This window comes from Serinus canaria, chromosome 1A, assembly GCF_022539315.1.
Source record: "Serinus canaria isolate serCan28SL12 chromosome 1A, serCan2020, whole genome shotgun sequence".
Classification (NCBI taxonomy): domain Eukaryota; kingdom Metazoa; phylum Chordata; class Aves; order Passeriformes; family Fringillidae; genus Serinus; species Serinus canaria.
Genome location: NC_066314.1, coordinates 53,672,325 through 53,692,939, shown reverse-complemented (window position 1 = coordinate 53,692,939; position 20,615 = coordinate 53,672,325). Strand labels below are relative to the sequence as shown.

At 45.2% G+C, this 20,615-nt stretch overlaps 1 protein-coding gene across 1 annotated transcript in view; it reads right to left on the bottom strand.

The window, feature by feature from the left end:
- The window catches only part of ARHGEF5 (Rho guanine nucleotide exchange factor 5), a gene marked incomplete at its 5' end in the record, with an annotated part of 32,548 nt that overhangs the window by 4,616 nt on the left and 7,317 nt on the right, over window positions 1-20,615 (bottom strand). The window contains 8 exons of the mRNA XM_050969919.1: window positions 209-283; window positions 1,224-1,353; window positions 1,990-2,142; window positions 2,976-3,136; window positions 4,031-4,290; window positions 4,572-4,636; window positions 5,004-5,085; window positions 6,461-10,001. Coding sequence (XP_050825876.1) covers window positions 209-283; window positions 1,224-1,353; window positions 1,990-2,142; window positions 2,976-3,136; window positions 4,031-4,290; window positions 4,572-4,636; window positions 5,004-5,085; window positions 6,461-10,001 — 4,467 coding nt within the window. The remainder of the gene's footprint in view (window positions 1-208; window positions 284-1,223; window positions 1,354-1,989; window positions 2,143-2,975; window positions 3,137-4,030; window positions 4,291-4,571; window positions 4,637-5,003; window positions 5,086-6,460; window positions 10,002-20,615) is intronic.

Below are 20,615 nucleotides of genomic sequence, written 5' to 3'. Positions count from 1 at the left end.
GCCTTATGAAGCTGTACAAATTTTAGATAACCATTTGTCCTAGAAAACTTTAAGCCTTGTCTCTATAATAAACAGGATAAGAGGAAGGGATGTAATAGAGTAATGCTCCGGGGTTTTTTAAAGCAAGATTTTCTTGCAGGGACGAGGGTGGGAGCTGATGATTAATTGGAGACAAAGGTGAGGCTGCTGAAAGGGTAGGCACCTTTACCTTTTCAAGTGCATCATAGGCCTGCGTTGCTTGCACTTCCTCCTCAGAACCAGGACAAGTTCTTTTCAGGATATTCTGTATGAGAAAAGATGATTTTCACAATGCAAACAGGGAAAGGTGGACATTACCACCACTGAAGAGTACAATAAATAATAAAGCAGAAGTAGCTGATGACATGTGGAGACAAGAAAGCCAAAAAACTGAGATGCAGAATGTCACTGTTAAGTCATACTGACCAGTGATTCCTGTAAATCTAAATTCTATTAATTATCACATAGAAGTTATATGGCATAGGAAGCAACCACTAGCTAAACCACAAATGATTGTATGAACAGAATAGACTTGTCTTTTTCTCCTGCAAAAAAGAAGCTCAAATAATCAAAAAGAAGAATTTCATAGAAAGAGCTCAAAATTAATATTTAGGGACTGGCTGGTTCCCTCTCTGGATGGCTCTTTATTAGTCAAATTTGCAGGCAAAGCATAGACACAGACTGCCTTCCAGAGGGCAGCCAAGGAAACCTTGCTTTGTTTTCCTAGCAGGAAGCCAGAAAATTCAATAAAATGGAAATCAGCATGTTCTGAGAAGAATCCATTAATTCTTTATTGGGGTACAATTAAAGTAATGTTACAACAAAGCCCTAAATGATTCACAAACAGCAGTGCTTCATGCAGTGCCACAGCCATCATTTCCTGAACACCTCCAGGGATGGGGACTGTATCATGTCCCCAGACAGCCCCCAACCCAAAGCCTCCCAACTCATTCTGGGAAGAAATTCCTCCTGATGTCCAACCTGAACCTTCCCTAATACAGCTTGAGGCCTTTTCCTCTTGCCCTGTTGCTTGTTCTCTGGGAGCAGAGCCTGACCTCCTGCCAGCTGCACCCTCCTGTCAGAGAGTTGTGCAGAGTCACAAGGTTCCCCCTGAGTCTCCTTTTCTCCAGGCTGAGCCCCCTTCCCAACTCCCTCCGCTGCTTCCAGACACAGCTTCAGGGAAGGCAGAGAATCACAACAGTTACCTGTAGGAGGAGTTTGAGTCGAGTGATGCGCTGGAAGGGGAGGATGAGGAAGGATTTAAGTGAGAGGCGCTGGCACACTGGATCACTTTCCAGTCTCTCCAGGACTTGCTGGAACCCTGCATTTCCATTTCTGTGGGAGTGACAAAGAAAAAAAAGACATCCAGGTGTCAAGAGTAAATAAATAACCTTCTTAGTATCAGATTTCAGAGAATGCTGGAGTACTCCCAACAGTCAGGTTTTGTCCCTGGGGCAAGAGGTGTCAAGAAACTTCACCACTCTGCTGCTGAAGAGCAACTATGGGTTTCTAACAGCTACAGGGTGGCAGTACAGCTGTTATTATCTCTATCCTCTTTCCACAGCTCTCTGGGGTAAAAGCCAGAAGTAACATCTACATTTCCACTCCCTCTGTCAGCAGTGCTCCTTTCATGGGGACAGTGGTGGTTTGCACTCTGGTTCTCAGCGATCAAGACTGAAAACCATTATCCAGGATGGTCACTTTTGCTCTCTTCAGTAGAGAGCAGACAGAGAACAGCCTGCAACAAGATCAGATATTACATATAATTTTCCTCTCCAATGCTATAGGAGACAAGCCTGCAGGAGCTCTGTCCTGCTGTCCCAAATGCCGTTGAACTGAGGAAGGTTCTTCTGGGTGGTGTAGGAAGAGCACTGCTCAACATCCCATTCCTGCAGTATTGCCCATTGTTTGAAAGAGTCAATATTCATGGAAGTAAGGGGGAGAAGGGTGCAGGAAATTAGAAAAACTTACAGTAACCTCTGGAAGGTTTGTTCCTGATATGTCTGATTTGTCACATATGGCAGATATACCCGGCGGAAGTCGGGAGCATGTTTCAGAGCCACGTCACACACACGGAAGGTGAACATGTCCTCTTCAAATTTTTCCTCCAAGTCAAAGAGGAAACTGCAGTACATGGATGTGATGCCAAAAAAGGAGAGGGAAATATCAGGGTCATTTAATCTTCTGAAACCCTGACAGCCCACAGATAAGCACAAGACAGCTCTTTAGTTCTAGAGAGAGTGTAAGGTCTGGATAATGACAATATAGGGCTTGGTATCAGCAAGGTAAAAGCAGAGGCAAAAGACCTCTATTCTTGAGAGGTCATGCTTCTACAGGCATGGTCAGGAAACAACTGAAAACTAAGACCTCACCAGAATAATCTTGCTGGTAGAAATGGAAAAGGTAGCAGCAAACCTTACCAGCTAAGTGATTTATGTAGTCAAGCCTTGCAGGAGGAAAAAGCAGAACAGAATCCTACAACATACAGGATTCCTTGCATGTGGGGTCATGTTCACATTTCATGAATTACTCTCTATTGATTCACATTAGTTTCTGTCAAGTGATGGTTGTAACTTACTGTTTTTCCTTTTTCACCTCGTTTTTCATCAGGGCTCATGCAGCTGCCTCTTTTGTCTTGTATTTGGTAGGAGCTGGTTTGGGTTGAGGTCTAGTTAGTTTAATTGTAGTTGAAAGCAGTAGCACAAGGCTATATTACCATTTTGATCCCCTGCAGTGAGCTCTGTGCACAACTGAGCCATAATATCTGGGATTTAACACCAAAATTTACACTGCCCTGTCACCTAAAAAGGTGACTATTCCTTTCCAGGCAGTGTTGGTGTGTCATCACTAGGTGCTGTATCTGCCTTGAACAGTGAACATACAGAAGAGGAGTGAGAAACATTCCTGATGGAAGCACCATGTGCCTGTTAGACTTGGAAGCAAAAGGCATGTCTCACCTGGCACTGACATCACGCACATCGGAGAGGCGGGAGAAGAGCCACTGGCGCTCCTGGTTGGTGAGCATTGCCTGGAGCTCTGCTGAGCGCTGGAAGTGATCCACTGCCACATTCAAACTGCGCAGGTAGGAAGCCTCAGATATTATCAGTTCAAACTTGGCCTTGGGAGAGAAAACAAGGGAGCACAGCATCAGTACACTGCGCAAGTCTGGGAAGACTCTTACAGAGAGGAAACATGGCTAAGCAGGAAAACATCCCAGCACATCTTGCAAGGAGTGAGTAATTGCAGAAGAGAGGCTTTAGAAAGGAAGGACAAGCATGCACTTATAGACTTTCTTTAAAAAAGAGACTTGTATTATGACTTAAAAATAGCTACTTGTTCTCATTTTACTTTTTATTTCCCCTCAACACCACTTTCACAAGCTCCCATAAAGTCCAGCATCCATACCACACACGTGTTCTCCTTCATCATGCTTCCCATGCTGTTGTTTTCACCTCTTTCTCTGAGTCCTCCTGTCCACTTCCCAGATCCTCTCATTTCCTTTACCCAGTTTCTCTGTACCATTGTGCTGAATCAATACATCTCCTAGTCTCCTCTCAGCCCTGCAGCTCACACAGGTCAATTTGCTAAACTCACACGGGTCAATTTGCTAAACTCATATTCTACCACAGAAAATAAAATTTACTGTAGTTTTATTAGCATTTCTCACAAGCTTATATATGGGAGAATACTGCAAGTCTTCTACTTTTGCACACCCTTTTGCATTGAGCATGCTCAAAACTCCTTATCATGTTCCCACTTTTCCCCATGTCTGTTTTATTAGAGTTATTTATACAGTGCAGAGCCCTTCCTTCAGTGCTGCTTTTCTCTAAAATTCAGCACTTCAGCATTGCTCTACTTCACACCCCATGCTGCTTCCAGGAGTAGAAGTGACCTCTGCCTCAACTACCTGCATTCCCACATCACAGACTTTGCTCTCTGCTTTAACCCTCCTTCCAGAGATTCTTTCTTGACTACAGGACCACCCATTTACTTTGCCACATCTGCCCCATACCTCTTGCAGCCTCTGCTCCTCACGGGACATGTTAAGCAGTATTCTGCTGCCCCGTATCATGGGGATGTCCTGCCAGAGGGATGCATTAGATGAGACTGACAGACGTTGCAAATATGAGTCCTGGGGAGACAGCACTTTCCTCCGTAGCCTTGGGGAACTCGGGAAACTTGACTCTATATCCTCTGGATAATCCACTCTCTTCTGGCTTTGGATGGCCTTGTTCAGAGCCACATCACTGTACTCCTGATACAGTAATCTTGCTGTGGAGAAAAACACATACCTTTATCTTTTCTTTAGTAGCAACTCACCCTCTGCTTCAAACTAGAGAAAACTCTGCCCTGGACTGGGACAGCCAAATTCAGGCAAAGCTCCCCAGCTGCCTGAGTGTACTGCAGGATTCCAGCTGCTTTCCCTGCTCTCTTAACACTACATCCTCACAACCACCACGTGGCAGGAGTCCCTCTCCTTTGTGTTCACTGCAAGGGTAAAAGATGCTGGTGAAGAGAGGACTGCCACAGCACCTCAGACAGGAGGTACTTACAGGAGTTGATCAGTTTGGAGTGACGGCGCTTGAAGTTCTCTGTTGTGTCTGCAGATTTCTTCTCTCTGCCAAGGAATAAGGATTTCAAAATACAGAGTGAATGAAGGGCACAGCACCAGAGAAGGCTTATCCAAACCTTAAAAACTGCTCTGTCACAACAGGGACCTATTTTCCAACAAGCTCAAGCTCCACAAGCTTTACTTGACACAAAAGGAAAAAGTTTGGCTTTAATGGAAAGGCTGTCCTGAAGGCACAGAAATACCTCTATTGCAGTAGTGTTCTCTTCAAGAGAGCATAGACTGAAACACAGGCCTATGGCATTTAATTAAAGTTTTCCACTCCTTATCATCATCTTTGGTAACTCAGAAACAATGGAGGTATCTGTTCTGCACAGGGACTGGGACAAATTCTAAGGGTCTTTGAGAGACTCACCGCATTATAACTGTTTCTGAGCTGACTGGTGGTTCCCTGTGTGCCCTGTGAGCTTCGTCCTCTGAACGAACAGAAGAAACCTCTGCATAGAAGACAATTGGAAAGTAAACACATCAGTCAATTTTTAGACTTAATCTCCAATCCAAATGACACACAGATACCACTTACCTATACCTCACCTAAGTGGCAGTCTTGAGTTGGAGTACAGGTGCCCTCGTGGCATTTATTTCTGGGTCAGAAACATTCTAGTTTTAATAATTCTTGACATTACTTACACTTTACATCTGTTAGCCACACTTACTTTTCACACAAAGAAAAAGGCTGACATTTTAGGCAGTGACAGTAATTCTAAGAGCTTCCCTCTCCAGTTATGCAAGCAAAGACATTGCCTGTGTGCCCTATTTGGGCTGTCCTTAAACTTTCAGCTACTAGGGTCAGGCATCAGGAGATCAGTGGAGCCAAAGTGTAAAATTGGAGAAGTCCTTTTTGATTTGTGAGGGATTTAATCAAATAAGGTATGAAGAAATTCTAAATCTGAAGTAACTGGAATCAGAAAAAGGAAGAAAGCCCAAAGACTGAGCTGCAGTTATGGATAAGGGGAAAGACAGTACTCTTGCCTTGAATATTTTAAAATTTGGAATCAAGAAATTACAGGTTAAACATATTAACAAATCTTGAGATTCAAGTTCTGCCAAACCTTCTTCACCCTTCCTTTTCCCCTGTGCCAAAAATACAGCATGTTTCAGAGCTTCAAAAATAGACTAAAGTAAGAGCTAAAAAGAAGTAATTATTTAAAGTTCACATAAGATATAGTAAAGAACAGATATACATCCTGATAGCAAGTATTGCTGAATGAACTGCATTACAGAAGATGCATGTTTTCCATTTCAGACATTAGTGATTTGACTTCTGTGCACGCTGGGACCTTGGGTTTGACAAATTTCCATTCTTATCTGTACTCTCAAATCCTGTGCTCACAGGAAAATCATCTTTTTTAGAAGGTCAAGTGGGAACCTAATAGTGCCAGTTGCAAAATACGGGGAGGCAGCAAATAAACACCTGATAAGAGATATGGGCTACTGAGGGTGTGTGCATGGCTCTTCTTTACTGCCTCAGGGATCCATGAAATAAGTTTACTGTAGCAGGTATTAGTGTGGAATGGGGAGACTGAGCCCCAGAGTGCATCCCTTAAGGATGCGTCACTCAAGGGGAACAAGCAGGATACACAGGGCAGCGGAGAAGAAAGAGGGGACAGCTGGAAAGGGAAGCTTGGGGTAGGATAGGAGAGGGCTGTAGGGTTGGAGCAAGGAATATCACCAGAAAAGCACAAGAGCCATGCTAAGCTCCCTGCTCTCATGCCTCTCCATCATATAGTTTATTTAATTTAATCCTACTTCTTGATAACTGTTCTAAGTTGGAGGGGGGAAGGAGGAAGGGAAATGGAAGAGAGGACTCACGCTGCAAGATGTCTGGTGGTACTGACATCCTCTTCAGGCCCTGACGGTGCCAGTCCTTGGTTTTTACTCGGCTTTTAATTGGGTTTTCTTGATTGGCTGCTGGGTCCTGCACAGCTACCCCAACAGTGTTTTTCTCTGGCCAACTTGATGATTTTTCCAAGGGTGCGTGTTTGGCCTTTTCTTCCTTTGGCTGGTGTTCATCTCCTTCCAGCCTTTGCCTGACTCTCCTCTCAGCTTCTGTTTTCTCTGTGACTGCCAGTAGAGCCTGGATGTTCTTTGTGTCCCCACTGAAGCTACCTGCAGGCTGCTCCCATCGCAGCTCCTTGTCCTGGCAGGTTGTTCTGGTGGTCAGTGGTGATGGAGGGCTGAGCCGGAGGAAGTGGATAGGATTGGTGAATGCAAGCATTGAAAGGAGCTGTGCAGAGTCTCTGCTTTTGGAGCCTGGGGATGTTATCAGACCTTCCAATGAGGGCCAAGAAGGGTGGTCAGGTGAAGATTTTCCACTCTCTATATCCATGTGGTGATCTGCTGTTTCTGGGCTGGTGCCAGAGCAGCCAACCAACATTTTGTTTCCAAGAGCCAAAAAACTTTTGGTCAGCAAACTGACCCCCGAGTCATCAGAAGTCTCTGTATCACGGGGACCAGAGTCACCAAGATACCACTTACCACTCACTGGAACAAGGTCATCTCTCTCTGCTGGACTTTCTCCATCAGAAGCAGAGGCCACAGAGTTGGCATCAAATGCAGAGGTGGCAGTCCGGAGAGGATGGCTTGGAGCAGGGTGAATGGCTCCCAACTTACCACCATCCATCCCACAGCTGAGGGGGGGCCTGGAGTGCGGTCCAGGAGCCAGCAGCTGGTAACCTTCAGGGGCTGGAGGTGAAACAAGGTGATTTGCATGGAGTGCAGGGGCCTGAGCTTGACTGGGCCTTTGGACGTGGGAAGGAGGATGAAGCTGTTTGGCATCATGCTCAGAAATCAGAGGTAGGCTTGAGTGGGGCACAGGGGATAGAGGTTGTCCTTGCTGGTTCACAGAAAGGACTGTATCATCTTCTGAGGGCCAAGTTAGGGTGCTCAGGACACTGGAAATTCTGGATCCAGGCTCTTTTTGGTATAAACTGCAGTCATGCTCATCAAATAAAGGCACTTGTGCTTTACAATCCACATCTGCTGCCATTTCTTGTCCTCGTATAATGGCACATTTTTGGGGAGAGATTTGCTGAATTGTCTCTGGGTGGTTCAGGGGAGTGGAAGTCCTTCCTGGTGTTTGGGATGCTTCCAGAGGTCCTGCAATACTAGCCACAGACCTCCTATTCCCAGGAAAGCCCCCTTGTTGAGGAAGGGAGCTCATGTACATTACAGAGAAAGAAGATGGGCCATGAAGGTCCTCATGAAAGCCTTCCTCAGATGTAAGGAGTTCATGGGAAGTCTTGGCCTCCCTTGCACCTGTCCTTAGAACAACAGTTTCTGCTGGTGTTGGGTTCCACCCTTGTGCAGGAGCAGCTTGGTTGGGTGGCTTCCCTGCAAAGTCTGGCAGCTCATTCAAGCTGGTGCCAGGACAGTGCTCGGGGGTAACAGAGGCTATTCTGGCACCATCCTGCTCTGGAACAGATGCTGACACTGCTGAGGTGATCTCCAAGGGGGAAGCTGGAATGAAATCCCAAAGCTCAGCTTTTCCTGTTATAGGATGAAGATCCATGTGATCAGATGGCTCCAAGTTACTGGTACCAGAGGAAGGGTGTACTGGAACAAGAGCCTCTGGGTTCTCCGCGCTGAAAGGTGCTGTCACCCCTCCACAGAGTGATGCATCTCTTTTATCAAACCTCTGGACAGTTTTTCCATGATCATCACTGTGCTCATTCTCCCTGCCCAATAGTGTCTTATCATCCTGGTGAGCTTCTCCAATATCCTGACCACTGATTGAAAAGCGGCCAGAGTTCTCCAGGTCTTCTGCTTGGTCAGAAACATGGCACATGTGTGAAGTTTCCCCCCCTGGGTTCTGGCTCTTTGAGGACAGAGGGCCAACAGTAGGTGGCTGACATCCAGAACCTGCTTCTGTGACATGAGCTTTCAGCAGCACGTCCTCACCAGGATGCTGATCCACAGAGACAGGTTCACCATGAGGAAATACTGATCCTGTTTGCTCAGACAAGGAAGCATACTCCAAACCAGACACATCCACAATATGCCTGGGAATAGAAGGTATCTCTGACCCAAAAGCTGATGATAGAGCCTCTAGTTTCAGCTCTTCCCCTAGTCTGAGCTCTTCCCTCTGCAGTTGTTCCTGCTCATTTTGTTCCTTGTTTTTCTGATCTTTGAGTTCCAAAGGTTTGCCTTCTTCCAGCAGATTCTGCTCTTTGCACTCTTCCTCCTCCTCTTCTTGCTGAAGTTCAGATACTGTCTCCTCCCAAGCTGGCTCCTTATGCTGTGAAGCAGTCACTTCCTCTGTCCTTTTAGAAGTACTCTTTCCTTGGAAAGCACTCATTGCTGAAGGGTCAGGTCTGCCCTCAGTTTTTCTGTGATCATCTTTTAGATGGAGGCATTTGGAAGCAGATGAGTTCTTTTTAGGAACTATTTCCTGGTCTTTGACCATCATGGTATTCCCTGTTTCACCAGCTGAGTTGTTTCCTTCTGCTTGTAGTGAACTCATTTGGCTGTCACATGTTAAGGTGGAAGACAACTGATGGGAAGAGGAAGATTCTGTATTCTTTTCCAAACCCTGGGGTGCTCTTAAGCTTTCCTGAACATCTTCAGAAGTGTAAGGTTTAGCTATGTCTTCTACTGCTCCCTCTGAGGTAGGCTGCTCATCAAATGCTGGTGCCAACTTTTTGGTGCTTTGTTCCTGCTCTGCACCAGCATCAACCTCGTGCAAAGAATCCTTCGAGATGTTATCCAGAAAGGGTTCAGCCTTATAATGTCCTTCTGAAACAGTTTTACACACCAAAAAGCACTTAGGTGTCTCTCTCTGAGAGGAAATGGCCAAAGGGGATTTAGTTTCCTGGGCCTGAGGGTCTGAGCCATGAAAAGCCAGTTCTGCTCGGCACTGAGAAAACTCAGTACTGAGCTTCACAGCCTGCAGGATGGGGCTGCCAGGGGCTGGCTCATCCTGGACTCTGCTGTGAGAGGAAGGGTCCTGGTTGCTTTCTAGGTCAATCAGTTCCAATTGCCTAAGTTTCAGAGAATAATCCAGTCCACCCTCCTCTAAAAGCATTTCTCCTTCCAGTTCTGAGAGTCCCTTTTGAGGCTCTGTATCCCTTTGGCCTTGTTCCAGTCCTGCTGGCACTTTTTGCATAGAGTTAGAGGGTCTGCCCAGCATCTCTGCTGCTTTCCATGGAGCAGCAAGGCAGTCCTTGGGCATGCTGAGCTCCAGTCCCTTTGCAGAGTTAGATGGGCTGGTGCTCATTTCAGCTGCTATGTGAGTGGCATGATGCTCTCCTTCCACAGCTGAAGAATCCCAGGCTTCCCCAGTGATGCTGCTGGCTCCTGGGGGAGTGGTACCTCCCTCACCGATTTCTTCAGACTCCATCAGTGACACATCCTGCTGAAGAAAAATGAATTTTTCTGTTACTACTTCACAATGATACATGGGTCTAATTCACTGCTTCTACTGCAGCTGATAAAAACCAAAACCAACACCACATACCTAGTGGGTGGTAAGAGCTGGAAACAAACATAAAGACTGAGAATAGGCAAATACCCCATGTAAGCCTGAAGTATGAGAGTAACACCAAAATAACCCCACTGGTGTCTTTTTAGTTTCACATGCAAATGCAGGAAGTGATTTTGGTCGAAGAGCAGCGGTGCTGATCTCTCTGCAATTGCCGCAGGGCAACTTATGGAAAGGGGTGGCCATGGCTGGTTATCTCAGACCCAAAAGGGGGTACCAGAAGGCATCCAGAGAACAAGAAAATTTTCAAAAATCTCCATTGATTTTCATGGGGCAAGGTGGACAAATACTCCTGGCCTCTTCTAGCTGAGTTTAAAAAAAAAAATTCTCTCTGATTTTTGCCTGTTCTTTGGAGCTGATGGCTCTCTTTGCAGATCTCTGTGTAGGTCTGGAACTCATTGCAAATGATCACAGAAATTAATTAACAAAACATAGGAACATACAAATTTGATTAACAGGTAACTAGGACATGACACAAGACACGAGATATTTGAAGGCTGTAAACCACATGGGTTGAGAGGAGTAGCTCTGGTGTGTGTGGACTAATTTACAGACTAGATAGAGAAACGTCACCATTTAGTCTGCTCTTTTAGGGAGGGGAAAAGAAAAAAAAAAGCCATCTCAGGATTGTTGGACAGTTTCCCAAAGGATACAGTGGAATTTCCCATCCACTACTGCATTTGAAGTTCAGACATGACAAAGCACTAGGGAATGCACATTTGGGGTATGTCTGTGAAAAGGACAGAAGAATCTGATTCACCACTTTTATCTCTCTGTCTTCTACCATGACCCACAATCCCTACCTGGAAAAAAACTGAGAAAGACACAAACTGTTGTGGCTGCCTCTCTTTTCTTCTATGGTGATTTCCTTGTGCTAGAGTGGCTCTGGAGTCACACGTACCAACCTCTGATCCCACTCAGAAAGTAAAAGCAGTAAGGGCATAATTATATCTGAACTAATTGTCCCAGTTAGCCCCACAGCAAGGGCATGCCTGGCCTGAAAGCTGGTTTAGCTTCTGTTTTCCCTTATGTCAAGTGAAACAGAACACCAGCTCTGAAGGCAAGGAGCGCATGCTTTGGAGTTAGAACTGAAGCATTTTATACACCTTCATCACAGAATGGTTTGGGTTGGAAGGAGCATTAAAGATCACCCAGATCCAACCCCTGGCAGGGGCACCTTCCACTATCCAAGGTTGCTCAAAGCAATGCAGGGAACATTTCCAGGGATGGGGCAGCCACAGCTTCTCTGGGCAACCTGTACCAGTGCCTTCCACCCTCATATTAAAGGATTTCTTTCCAGTATCAAATCTAAATCTCTCCTCTTTTGGTTTAAAACATATCCCCCTTGTTCTATGACTACCTGCCTATGTAAAAAGTAGCTTCCTATTTCTAAACACCCCTTTTAAGTACTGGAAGGCTGAAATGAGGTCTCCCTGGAGCCTTCCCTTCTGCAGGCTGAACAACCTCAGTTCCAAAAAGAATTAGGAAAATAATTGAGTTAGCTAATTGAGTTAACTCATCAGCTAACTACTTCCTGGCAATTTTTTTCTCATGTAATCTTTGATTTTTGTTTATAGTGAAAAGAGAGTCTTTCTTACAAAACCAGGCCAAAACCAGCATTTTTCAGCAATTTGGATTTTCCCTCCCAAGCACTGGGTAGTTGTAATAGCTGTAATTTTAACAACCAGTTTGTTTCAAAGAGGTATGTCCATTCAGGGAGTTCTCACAAAGCTTCCAGCTGCTGTCAGCTGCTACTAAACTACCTGGATACTGCTAAACCTTTTTCAAAGGTTCCACATTAGATCCCTCTTGTACTACACTGCTCTTGGCTCTCCTGGCTACCCCACCTGAGTCTACTCAGCTCCAGACCTAGAAAAGTACTACTTCTCACACCAAATACAGACAGTCTTCAAAAACAGGCTCCCCAAGAGCAGAGACAGTTTAGGGAGACATAAGCTGCTGGCTAAGAAAGGCTTCCAATTACTAAAGGTAGGATGGCTCATAAAGATCTGAATAGTAAAGTGCTCAAGCTCACACTTTGTCAGGGGAAGAACTCTTGCTCACTGTGATGTTTCACAGATGTACACAGCCCTGAATTTCCCCTTATTAAACTCAAAATGCTAGTTTCCATCTCCATAGCTCTGTTGCAAGGGATTTGGACAGGCAAAACGACAAGTTTAAAGCTGCATTTGGAGCAGTTCCATGATGATACTGGGAGGCAGGGTACAGGGAGTTGCACAGCACATCAACACTGGAAGCTGCCAAGTGAGATGTGTCTTATCATATTACTGCCAGGTGTTTTGCGCACCTCAGGGAGAGCAAGAGAGGAGCTTTGAGAAGCGAGGCAGGAGAAGGAGCAGGCAAACTTTCTACGGAGACACAAGGGGAGGACTCATGCATCTCACCAGGGAGACTGTTAACCTCCAAGTTGAAGGCTGAGTACACCATAGTAGAAGACACATGTCTGCAATAAAGATTTCATGAAGATGGAAGGGGAAATAATAAAACAAGATTGACAGCCCCTGTAGCCTTCGCATCCAGAGCAGCTATATTCAAGACCCCAGTAATTACCAGAAGAGAGTGCCTGTGGAGCAGAGTCATGTTAAACTCCCAATGCAGGTCTGCTCCATCAGAGGAGGGCCCAGGAGACCCCCAGGATCTCAGACACCCAAAGCAAACTTTCAATTAGCATTTTCAGCAGGGCCAATAATGTGACAGAGCAGCACACAGGACCTATCTAGCCTCTGCCACTAGGCAGGATATACAAACTCTCAAAGATAATTCATTGTTTCCCCTTTTGGGGCTTACTGATCTTTCACATCTCTCACTGGATCAGAAGATCAGCTGGCCATCACTCCCTCATATGCTCTGTGTGTGAAACAAGGTAAACTGATGTTCTCTGTTAAGATAAAGACACTCAAGCTCTTCTCTAGAGAGGGCCTAGAAACACCAGACTTCAACTCCCATGCACTAAACTTTTAGGTGGTTCTGGGTACATAGAACCCCTCCAAGCTGGAAGAGTGAGAGGGAGCAGCTGGCCACATGCCAGCACAAAAACAGAGGGGCAATGCTTGGTCCTGCTGCAGTCATAGGCACAAAATCTGAGAGGAGAAGAGTGAAGGAGGTGATCTGGTGAGCAAGAAAAGGACAGCAGTGAAAGCATGAGGGCACAATCCATCCATAGCTTTCCCAGATTACAAACGGCAACGTGAATGTCATACTTCCTTCCACTGGGGGTTAATTCACCTGGACAGAGATGACAAACACTTCTGGTTTTAAATAGAAAGTACCTCACCTTCCCTCCCCCCACCCTCCAACAAAGAAAGGAGCAATAACAAGTTCTATCAAGCACAGACAAGCCCTTCGGCTAGCCAAGAAGCAAGGCTAAACACAAGTGGAGCCCCAAGATCCTCCTCCTCCAAAAGTGGGGAAAGATGGAGCTTTCTGCCTGCCACCTTGGCCCTCCCCGCATGGTGCCGGGTGCCACCCGGCCGCCCTCGGCCCCATTCCCCCATCCTGCTCCCCTGCCGCGGGCCATGGAGCAGCTCACACGCCCAGGGTGCTCCCAGCAGAGAAAGTCCTGCCCTGTGACGTAGGGATGGAGCTGCTCTGGCCCAGCTGCAGCCATGAGCTTCTGGCAGCAAGAGGAGAAAGGCATTCACGATAATGTTTGAGCAGCATGGGCAAGGACACCCTTTTTCTCATTGAAACAAAGGGTTTCCCAAGTAGTCCCTAGTTTGGGTTTATCCTTGCTGGTGCAGCCACAACAATGTGAAGAAATGCCAAAGTTGGCTTTAAGGACTGAAGCTCAGGCAGGAAAGAGTTTTGTGTTTGGCTCTAACACCCACCCAAAAAACAATAAGGCTGTCCTGAGTCTTTTCCTGCTATCTCAGCTTGGTTTAATCATCTTGGTCACACAGTTCAGGTACACTTTACAAGGAGCTGAAAGAGGCAAAATTTAGGTTATATATTAGGAAGGAATTCTTTCCTGTGAGGGTGGTAAGGTTCTGGAACAGATTGCCCAGAGAAGCTCTGGCTGCCCCATCCCTGGCAGTGTTCCAGGCCAGGTTGGATGGGGGTCTGAGCAATCTGGGATAGTGGAAGGTGTCCCTGCCCATAGCAGATGGGTTTGGGACCAGGTGATCTTTAAGGTCACTTCCAACTCCTTATCATTTTATGATTTGAATCAGCTCAGAGCCAGCCTTTCTCCTTACAAAAACCAGAGTTCAGTGTGCAGGACAGCACCATCTCTCCCAGGACTGGACTTCAGTTTGGTGAGACACCCAGGAAACTGAACACAAAGCCTGCCCTGCCACAAGGCTTAATTTTTATATCTCCTCAGCTAGTCCTGCCATGCTTAGGCTGGCTTCCTCAGCTGCATGTCCATGTGAGAGATTCCCACTGCACATATTCCCCTGCAAAGAAATAGTCACCAATCTTCACACACCACCCCAGACTGCTCTATCGCTGTACAACCCATCAAGGGAGGTGAAGGAAGGGGGTCAGAACGCAGGAAGAGATAACACAGGGTGCTAGAGAGAAGAAGGAAGGAGGGAAATAACGTAACGTGGAGTCAGCTTTGAGGGCATGGAGAGTAGTAGGAGCTTGCTGAACGAAAAGACTTAAAAGGAAAGTAAGATGATCTAAAACAGCAAAATAATGTAGAGTCTACTGCTGTGATACACAGTGCTGGTAATGTTCTGGGAACCAGGAGTTGCCTCAGGTGTCTTAGGCAGGGGAGAACAAAACACAGCTGCCAAAAGCATGTGATCTCCTGGAAAATGCATCTGAGCTGCTATTGAAGCTTGAGAAACACAGGTGAGACCTCCCAGTCACACCACTGCAGAGAGTTTGCCCGAGATTTAACACACCCGTCGCAGCTTTCACTCATCATAGGCACACTCAAGATACACTGAGCCTATTAATTATCTAATGACTCAATAACTGAGGGGGCAAAACAAAGGATACTTTCCCATACTTTCCTTACATTGGTTGCTATTTAAGTAGATTATAATACTTAATGCTAACAAAAAAAAAGTGTCAGAGAAACATAATTTTGCGTTGAACACAATTTCAACCTGGAAATTGCAACTGAACATTTGGCAAACAGCAAGTGAAGAACGTGGCTTGGATTGTACATTGCACTTCCCAGAGATGCAATAAAAGTGATTCATTCTTAAGATAAAATGGGGTCACCTGTAAAGCAAAAAACCCAGTTTATTCTAAGCAGAGGTTAAGTTTATATTCATAAAAGTAATGGGTAAGCCTTGATATTCTGCAGTTCTCTAATATGAGAATAAACAAGAATAGTGTGTGATTCTCACTACTAGAGTTCAGTAGAAAGATAATTGACATTACTTGGTGAACAGCAGAATTCCCAGTAAGTGTAAGTAATGTACTGAGTCACTGCAAGTTGCTCTGTGCAGGTCTCTCCACAAACTGTGGGGATGGAGACACGAGTGACAGAAACATCTAGAGCACAAAAGGAGGCAAGAACTTCCCCAATTACTTTTCTCCGTAACATTTTATGCAGAGGTGGCTGCTAGCAGCATGCTGTACACATTCATAGGTGGCATGTCTGCCAAGAACCCCAGGAGTTCTCAGTTCCTCTTTGAGCAGAGGATTCAAGACCTTCAAGGGACAGATTCTCCAGTTAGAGAAAGAAATCTCAGAGTCTCTCACTACACTATGGATGTGTGAGCCAGAATCCCACGCTGCTGTTTTTGAGTCTCAAATTAAAGAAGGCTCATGTTTGCATCAAACCATTCTGACAGATGCAAATGTCCTTAAGACATCAAAGGACCTGGAAACACACTTGAAAGCTTGGCCTTGCCAAGCCTGCACAGTGGAGCCATTTGTGTAACCTGTACTCATTCTGAGCACAGTTAAGCTACAGGCAGATAAGGATGAACAATATTCAGCAAACTGAACTGGGACAAACTGTCCTGCCCTGCAGAGAGGCCCTCCAAAATTATCCTGTCTGATGCAAACAGGTAATATAACCTTTTTCACACCCAGATCAAGTTCCACCTGGAAAATTGTCAGATTTTTGGTAGCTATCAGAAACCCACAGAAAATAAAGCTGGAATATTTTAGTAGTGTGGGATGACTGACAAGCTAAACCCTGATATATACCCAGGCAAAAATATACTGGCAAAATCCTGCTTTTGTATCAATAGGTAAAGCACATCCCATGCAACTAAAAAAATGCTAAAATACCCATAAAACTGCACTTTTCATGGTAGTGATAGTACAGTGTCATCAGCCATAACAACAGCAGAAAACTGTCATTCTCTGTCATTCTCTGGCTTCAATATTGTACCATCAATTAGAGAGAACAATAAAAAATTGTTGGATTCAGAATCCCAAGAGATAGCAACCACAACAACAAAACCACACATTTATCCTTGTGTTGTGCCCTCAGAATGCATGTTTGCAGCCTTAGCTCCCCATATCAGCTTTAATTACCTTATGATTCCAGCAATGAGATTTATTTTAAAAAGTTATGAGATTTGTATCGCAATCAAATCACAAAAATACTTGGCAATAGTGTAACAGTGATGCAGCTTTGTACCGAAAACTGTAGCTAAAGAAAGAAAAAAAAAATCCATCCAAAAGGGATGTATGTAGGAAAAACAGGTTTGGTACAACCCTCCCCTAACCCAGCTTCTCAGGGAACAAACCATTTTTTTCTTGGAAATTTAACTGGTGTCTTAAGATTGAAGAAGCTACTATGAGACAAGTTTGGTACTGGAAGCTAAAAGTGTTAGATATAAATAAAATGTTATAAGAAATGTAAATGTGGGAAAGCAACAGCGGGGACCCCTTCCCTCTCCCTTGTGGAAAAACAGCTTCACACACCCAAAGCCACAGGAATTGTGTGGGTGCTGAATAGGAAGGTACTAATGTGAACACACAGAAAACTTGCTGTTCCTCATGGTCTAAGGCTTGTATGGCCAACTGGCACACGCTTATAGTGCACATCACAACATTTTCTGTTTCTCATACAGTCCCACTTCCTAGAATCCTGTGGTTATGTGAGAGTTTTGGCTTACAATTAAGAAAAAATGGATGTATGGCCTTTAATGGGTATGAAAAAGGCCAGAAAAACTAAGTATGACTCAAGAATGAAATCTTGCTGTCTGGGTTCATCTTAATTTCTTAATCCTAAACATTAATTTGTAACTAAGGAGAGGAAGGGAAACTCCCCATTCCCTCTCTGCCTGATCCCTATTTTTCAAAGGTTGGGACTCATGACAATGCAGAGTATTTAGGCCTGATGCAGTGAGTTACATGGGCTACCAGAAACTAAAATAAGGGCAGTGAAATACACTGAGATATAACTGGGTTAATAATCAAATTTGTCAGGCCCAATTTAGGTATTTGCAGATATCCTGCAAAGTTCACTTTATACTCCATTCCTTAAAAAAAAAAAAAAAAAAGGAAAAAAAGGAAAAGAAGAGTTTCTTCAATTCCTTCTGCTGCTGACTGTACAAACTATCCAACACCACTAGGCTCTTAATAAATCTCAATTAAGACCTGACATGGAACCCTGAAAATCCAAAACACCTGAAATCCAGAACAGACCAATTTACTATGCATCCAGGTTGCTGCCAACAACTCCCTCGTGCCAGTGCACACATGACTATGTATGAGCCATCTGAGGGAGTTGTCAAGCCAAAAAAAACCAACAACCCAGGAGCAGAGAAATGAGAGCAGCAATAAAGGTATGACACAGTAGAAAAGATAAGTAGTAAAGGTAAATCTGACAGCTACCTGCAGGAGTTATATATGGAATCAGAGAATGGTTTGGGTAGGAAGAGTCTTTAAAGCCCATCTCATTCCAACCCCCTGCCGTGGGCAGGGACACCTTCCACTATTCCAGGTTGCTAAGAGCCCCATCCAATCTGGCCTGGAATACTGCCAGGGATGGGGCAACCACAGCTTCTCTGGGCACCCTGTGCCAGGGCATCACCCCCCTTACAGGGAAGAATTTCTTCCTAATAACCCATCTAAACCTACTGCCAGTTTGAAGCTATTCCCCCTTGTCCTGTCACTCCAGGCCCTTGTCAAAAGTCTCTACATCTCTCCTATAGCTCCCTTCAGGCCCTGGAAGGGCACAGTGAGGTCACCCCAAAGTCTTCTCTTCTCCAGGCTGAACAATCCCAATTCCCTTAGCATGTCTTCATAGCAGAACTCCTCCACCCAGCAGGTCCATGTCCTCCATGTGCTGGGACCCCAGAGCAGCTGTACAAGCAGCACAAGAGGACAAGAACACAGGACTGGGCAGCAAAGCAGGAGGAGGAAAGCAGAAACCTGGACTTAGCCCTATGCTCTGGTGAAACCACACCCAGGATCCATAGGCCAGTGCTTGCCACTTCAGTGTAGGTGTCTCTCCGTGTGTGACTGCCAAGCACTCCGCAAACAGAGCCAGGTGCTCCCTCGGCAGCCCACACACACCAGCAGCAGCAGAGCAGGGGGGTTTTACACACTCAGTCCTGGCCCACTGCTAGAAACATGTCTGCTGCCCTCCCAGGTGAGAGGCAGGCACCAGGGGAAGCAGGATATTCTAATGAGCCATTGTTTTTAAGGTTTTATGTTTCCTTGTCTCATTATTGCCACTGACTGCCATTCCGGTGAACCCACAGCCAGCCTTCTTTCCATAGGAAAGGGCTGGCTCTGAGGGGATGTTACATGGAAGAGAGGTGAATTAGGAGACAGCCCCTAGGACCAACTCTGAAAACAAGTAATAACATGTAGGAGATCCTCAGAAAAGCCCTGGAAACCTCAAACCACCTGCAAAGTCTAGCAGGGAAATACTCCAAAGGGAAGGGAAGGGAAGACATTCTTGTGACCCTGTCTTTCAGATCAAGCTGTGAAAAGTTGTATAAATCAGGGGTTTAAATGCTGTTACTGATATACATCGGTCTTAGAAAATGCTTTTTATAACTAGCTTTACCAATTAGTACTACCTTATTTCAAGGTTTATAGTAGTAATTACAGCCCATAGATGTTATAGTTAAGATTTAACATTAGTTCCTAATATTGTCATTAACACAGCATATTATAAAATTAAAAAAAAAGAAAAAGTAGAGTAGTACACCTCCAAGTGTGGATTAATTTAGAGCACTCATTTTATACCAGTTCAGAAATATTACTAACATTTCTTCAATGAATTAATTAAAATATTTTTCCGATTTCAATAATTAAACAAGTTTCAATGCATAAGGAACAACTAGAGATATTTTCATCCTTCCTCCCTCCATTTTAGTTTTTCTGCATATGAATGAGGGGGGCACAGTCCATTTCCCACCACCACCCTTCCAGATTCTCTAAATTTGCAATCCTTGCTGGCTTCATGATCTTCAGATATTAGCTGAGCAATCAGGATCCTAAGATTGCCCTTTGGGAGTCTTTGAAGACATCAACTCTGTCTCTTCTTGACTGGCCTACGGCTTCCTTTTGCTCAGCCCTGTGGCATGAAACACCACTTCTCTCTTTCCCCTCCCAGGTCCCACCTTATCAGATGGCAATGCTGAGGAGTAAAATAAGGTCTGTGTGCCTCAAATTCACCCCAAGATCCTGAATTCAGTGTGGCAGTGAGAAATCAGAGGATGAGACAACTTAACAGTGGCCTGTGAGTAACAGTGGAAAGACGAGCCAATAAAATTTCCTTCACCTTTTTTATGACACAGTCACAAAACGAGAGCTCTGGCTGAGCTGGTCCTCACATCTCCCGGCCTACACAGGTGTGCATGGCATATTCTAATGGGGCTGGCGCATACCTTCCCATCCATGAGAGACTTCCCGCAGGAAGCCATAGGCACCTGGCAAATGAAATTGGAGACTCAGCTCCTTCGCCTTCCCATTACCTGCAACACACTTTGATCAGTGAGGCATAAATAAACACATAAATGTCCCATCCCTGCCAAGGTCAATAAGATGCAGCAGAGTTCCTCCAGTCACCTAAAGGAGTTCATTGGACTTGGGATGGGGCAAAATGCTTTGCTGTGCTTAAAAAAAAACCCAAAAATCACTGGATGTAACAGCAAAGGGTATGATGTGGTATGACCACTGCAGTTTGGGGAAGCTAAGACCAATAGAGAGCCTGAAGGGGGAAGAATTCGGATTGTCAGTGGACCATGCCCAAGAAGGAGGGAAGAGCCAGAGCTCTCCTTCTTGGAGTCCTCTCTCCAAACACCTTCCTGTACAGAACATTTGGTCTAAACCCTGCCAGACTGATGCACCTGAGGAACCCAGCTTTCACCACAGATCTTTGCTGCCTTTTACTGAAGCCAGCACCTCACCTCTTCCACTTGTGCCAGTTAAGGTGCAATTACAGCTATCCCCACAGCAGGACATGCCATTGCTGCTTTTGATGCAAACTTGGGGAGTACCCCAGCATTCCAAACCTTTGGCTATTTCTGCACTTGCCCTAACAGAAGGTGGCAAAGATGCACCCTGCTGTTTTAAGTCTTGTCTCTCCTC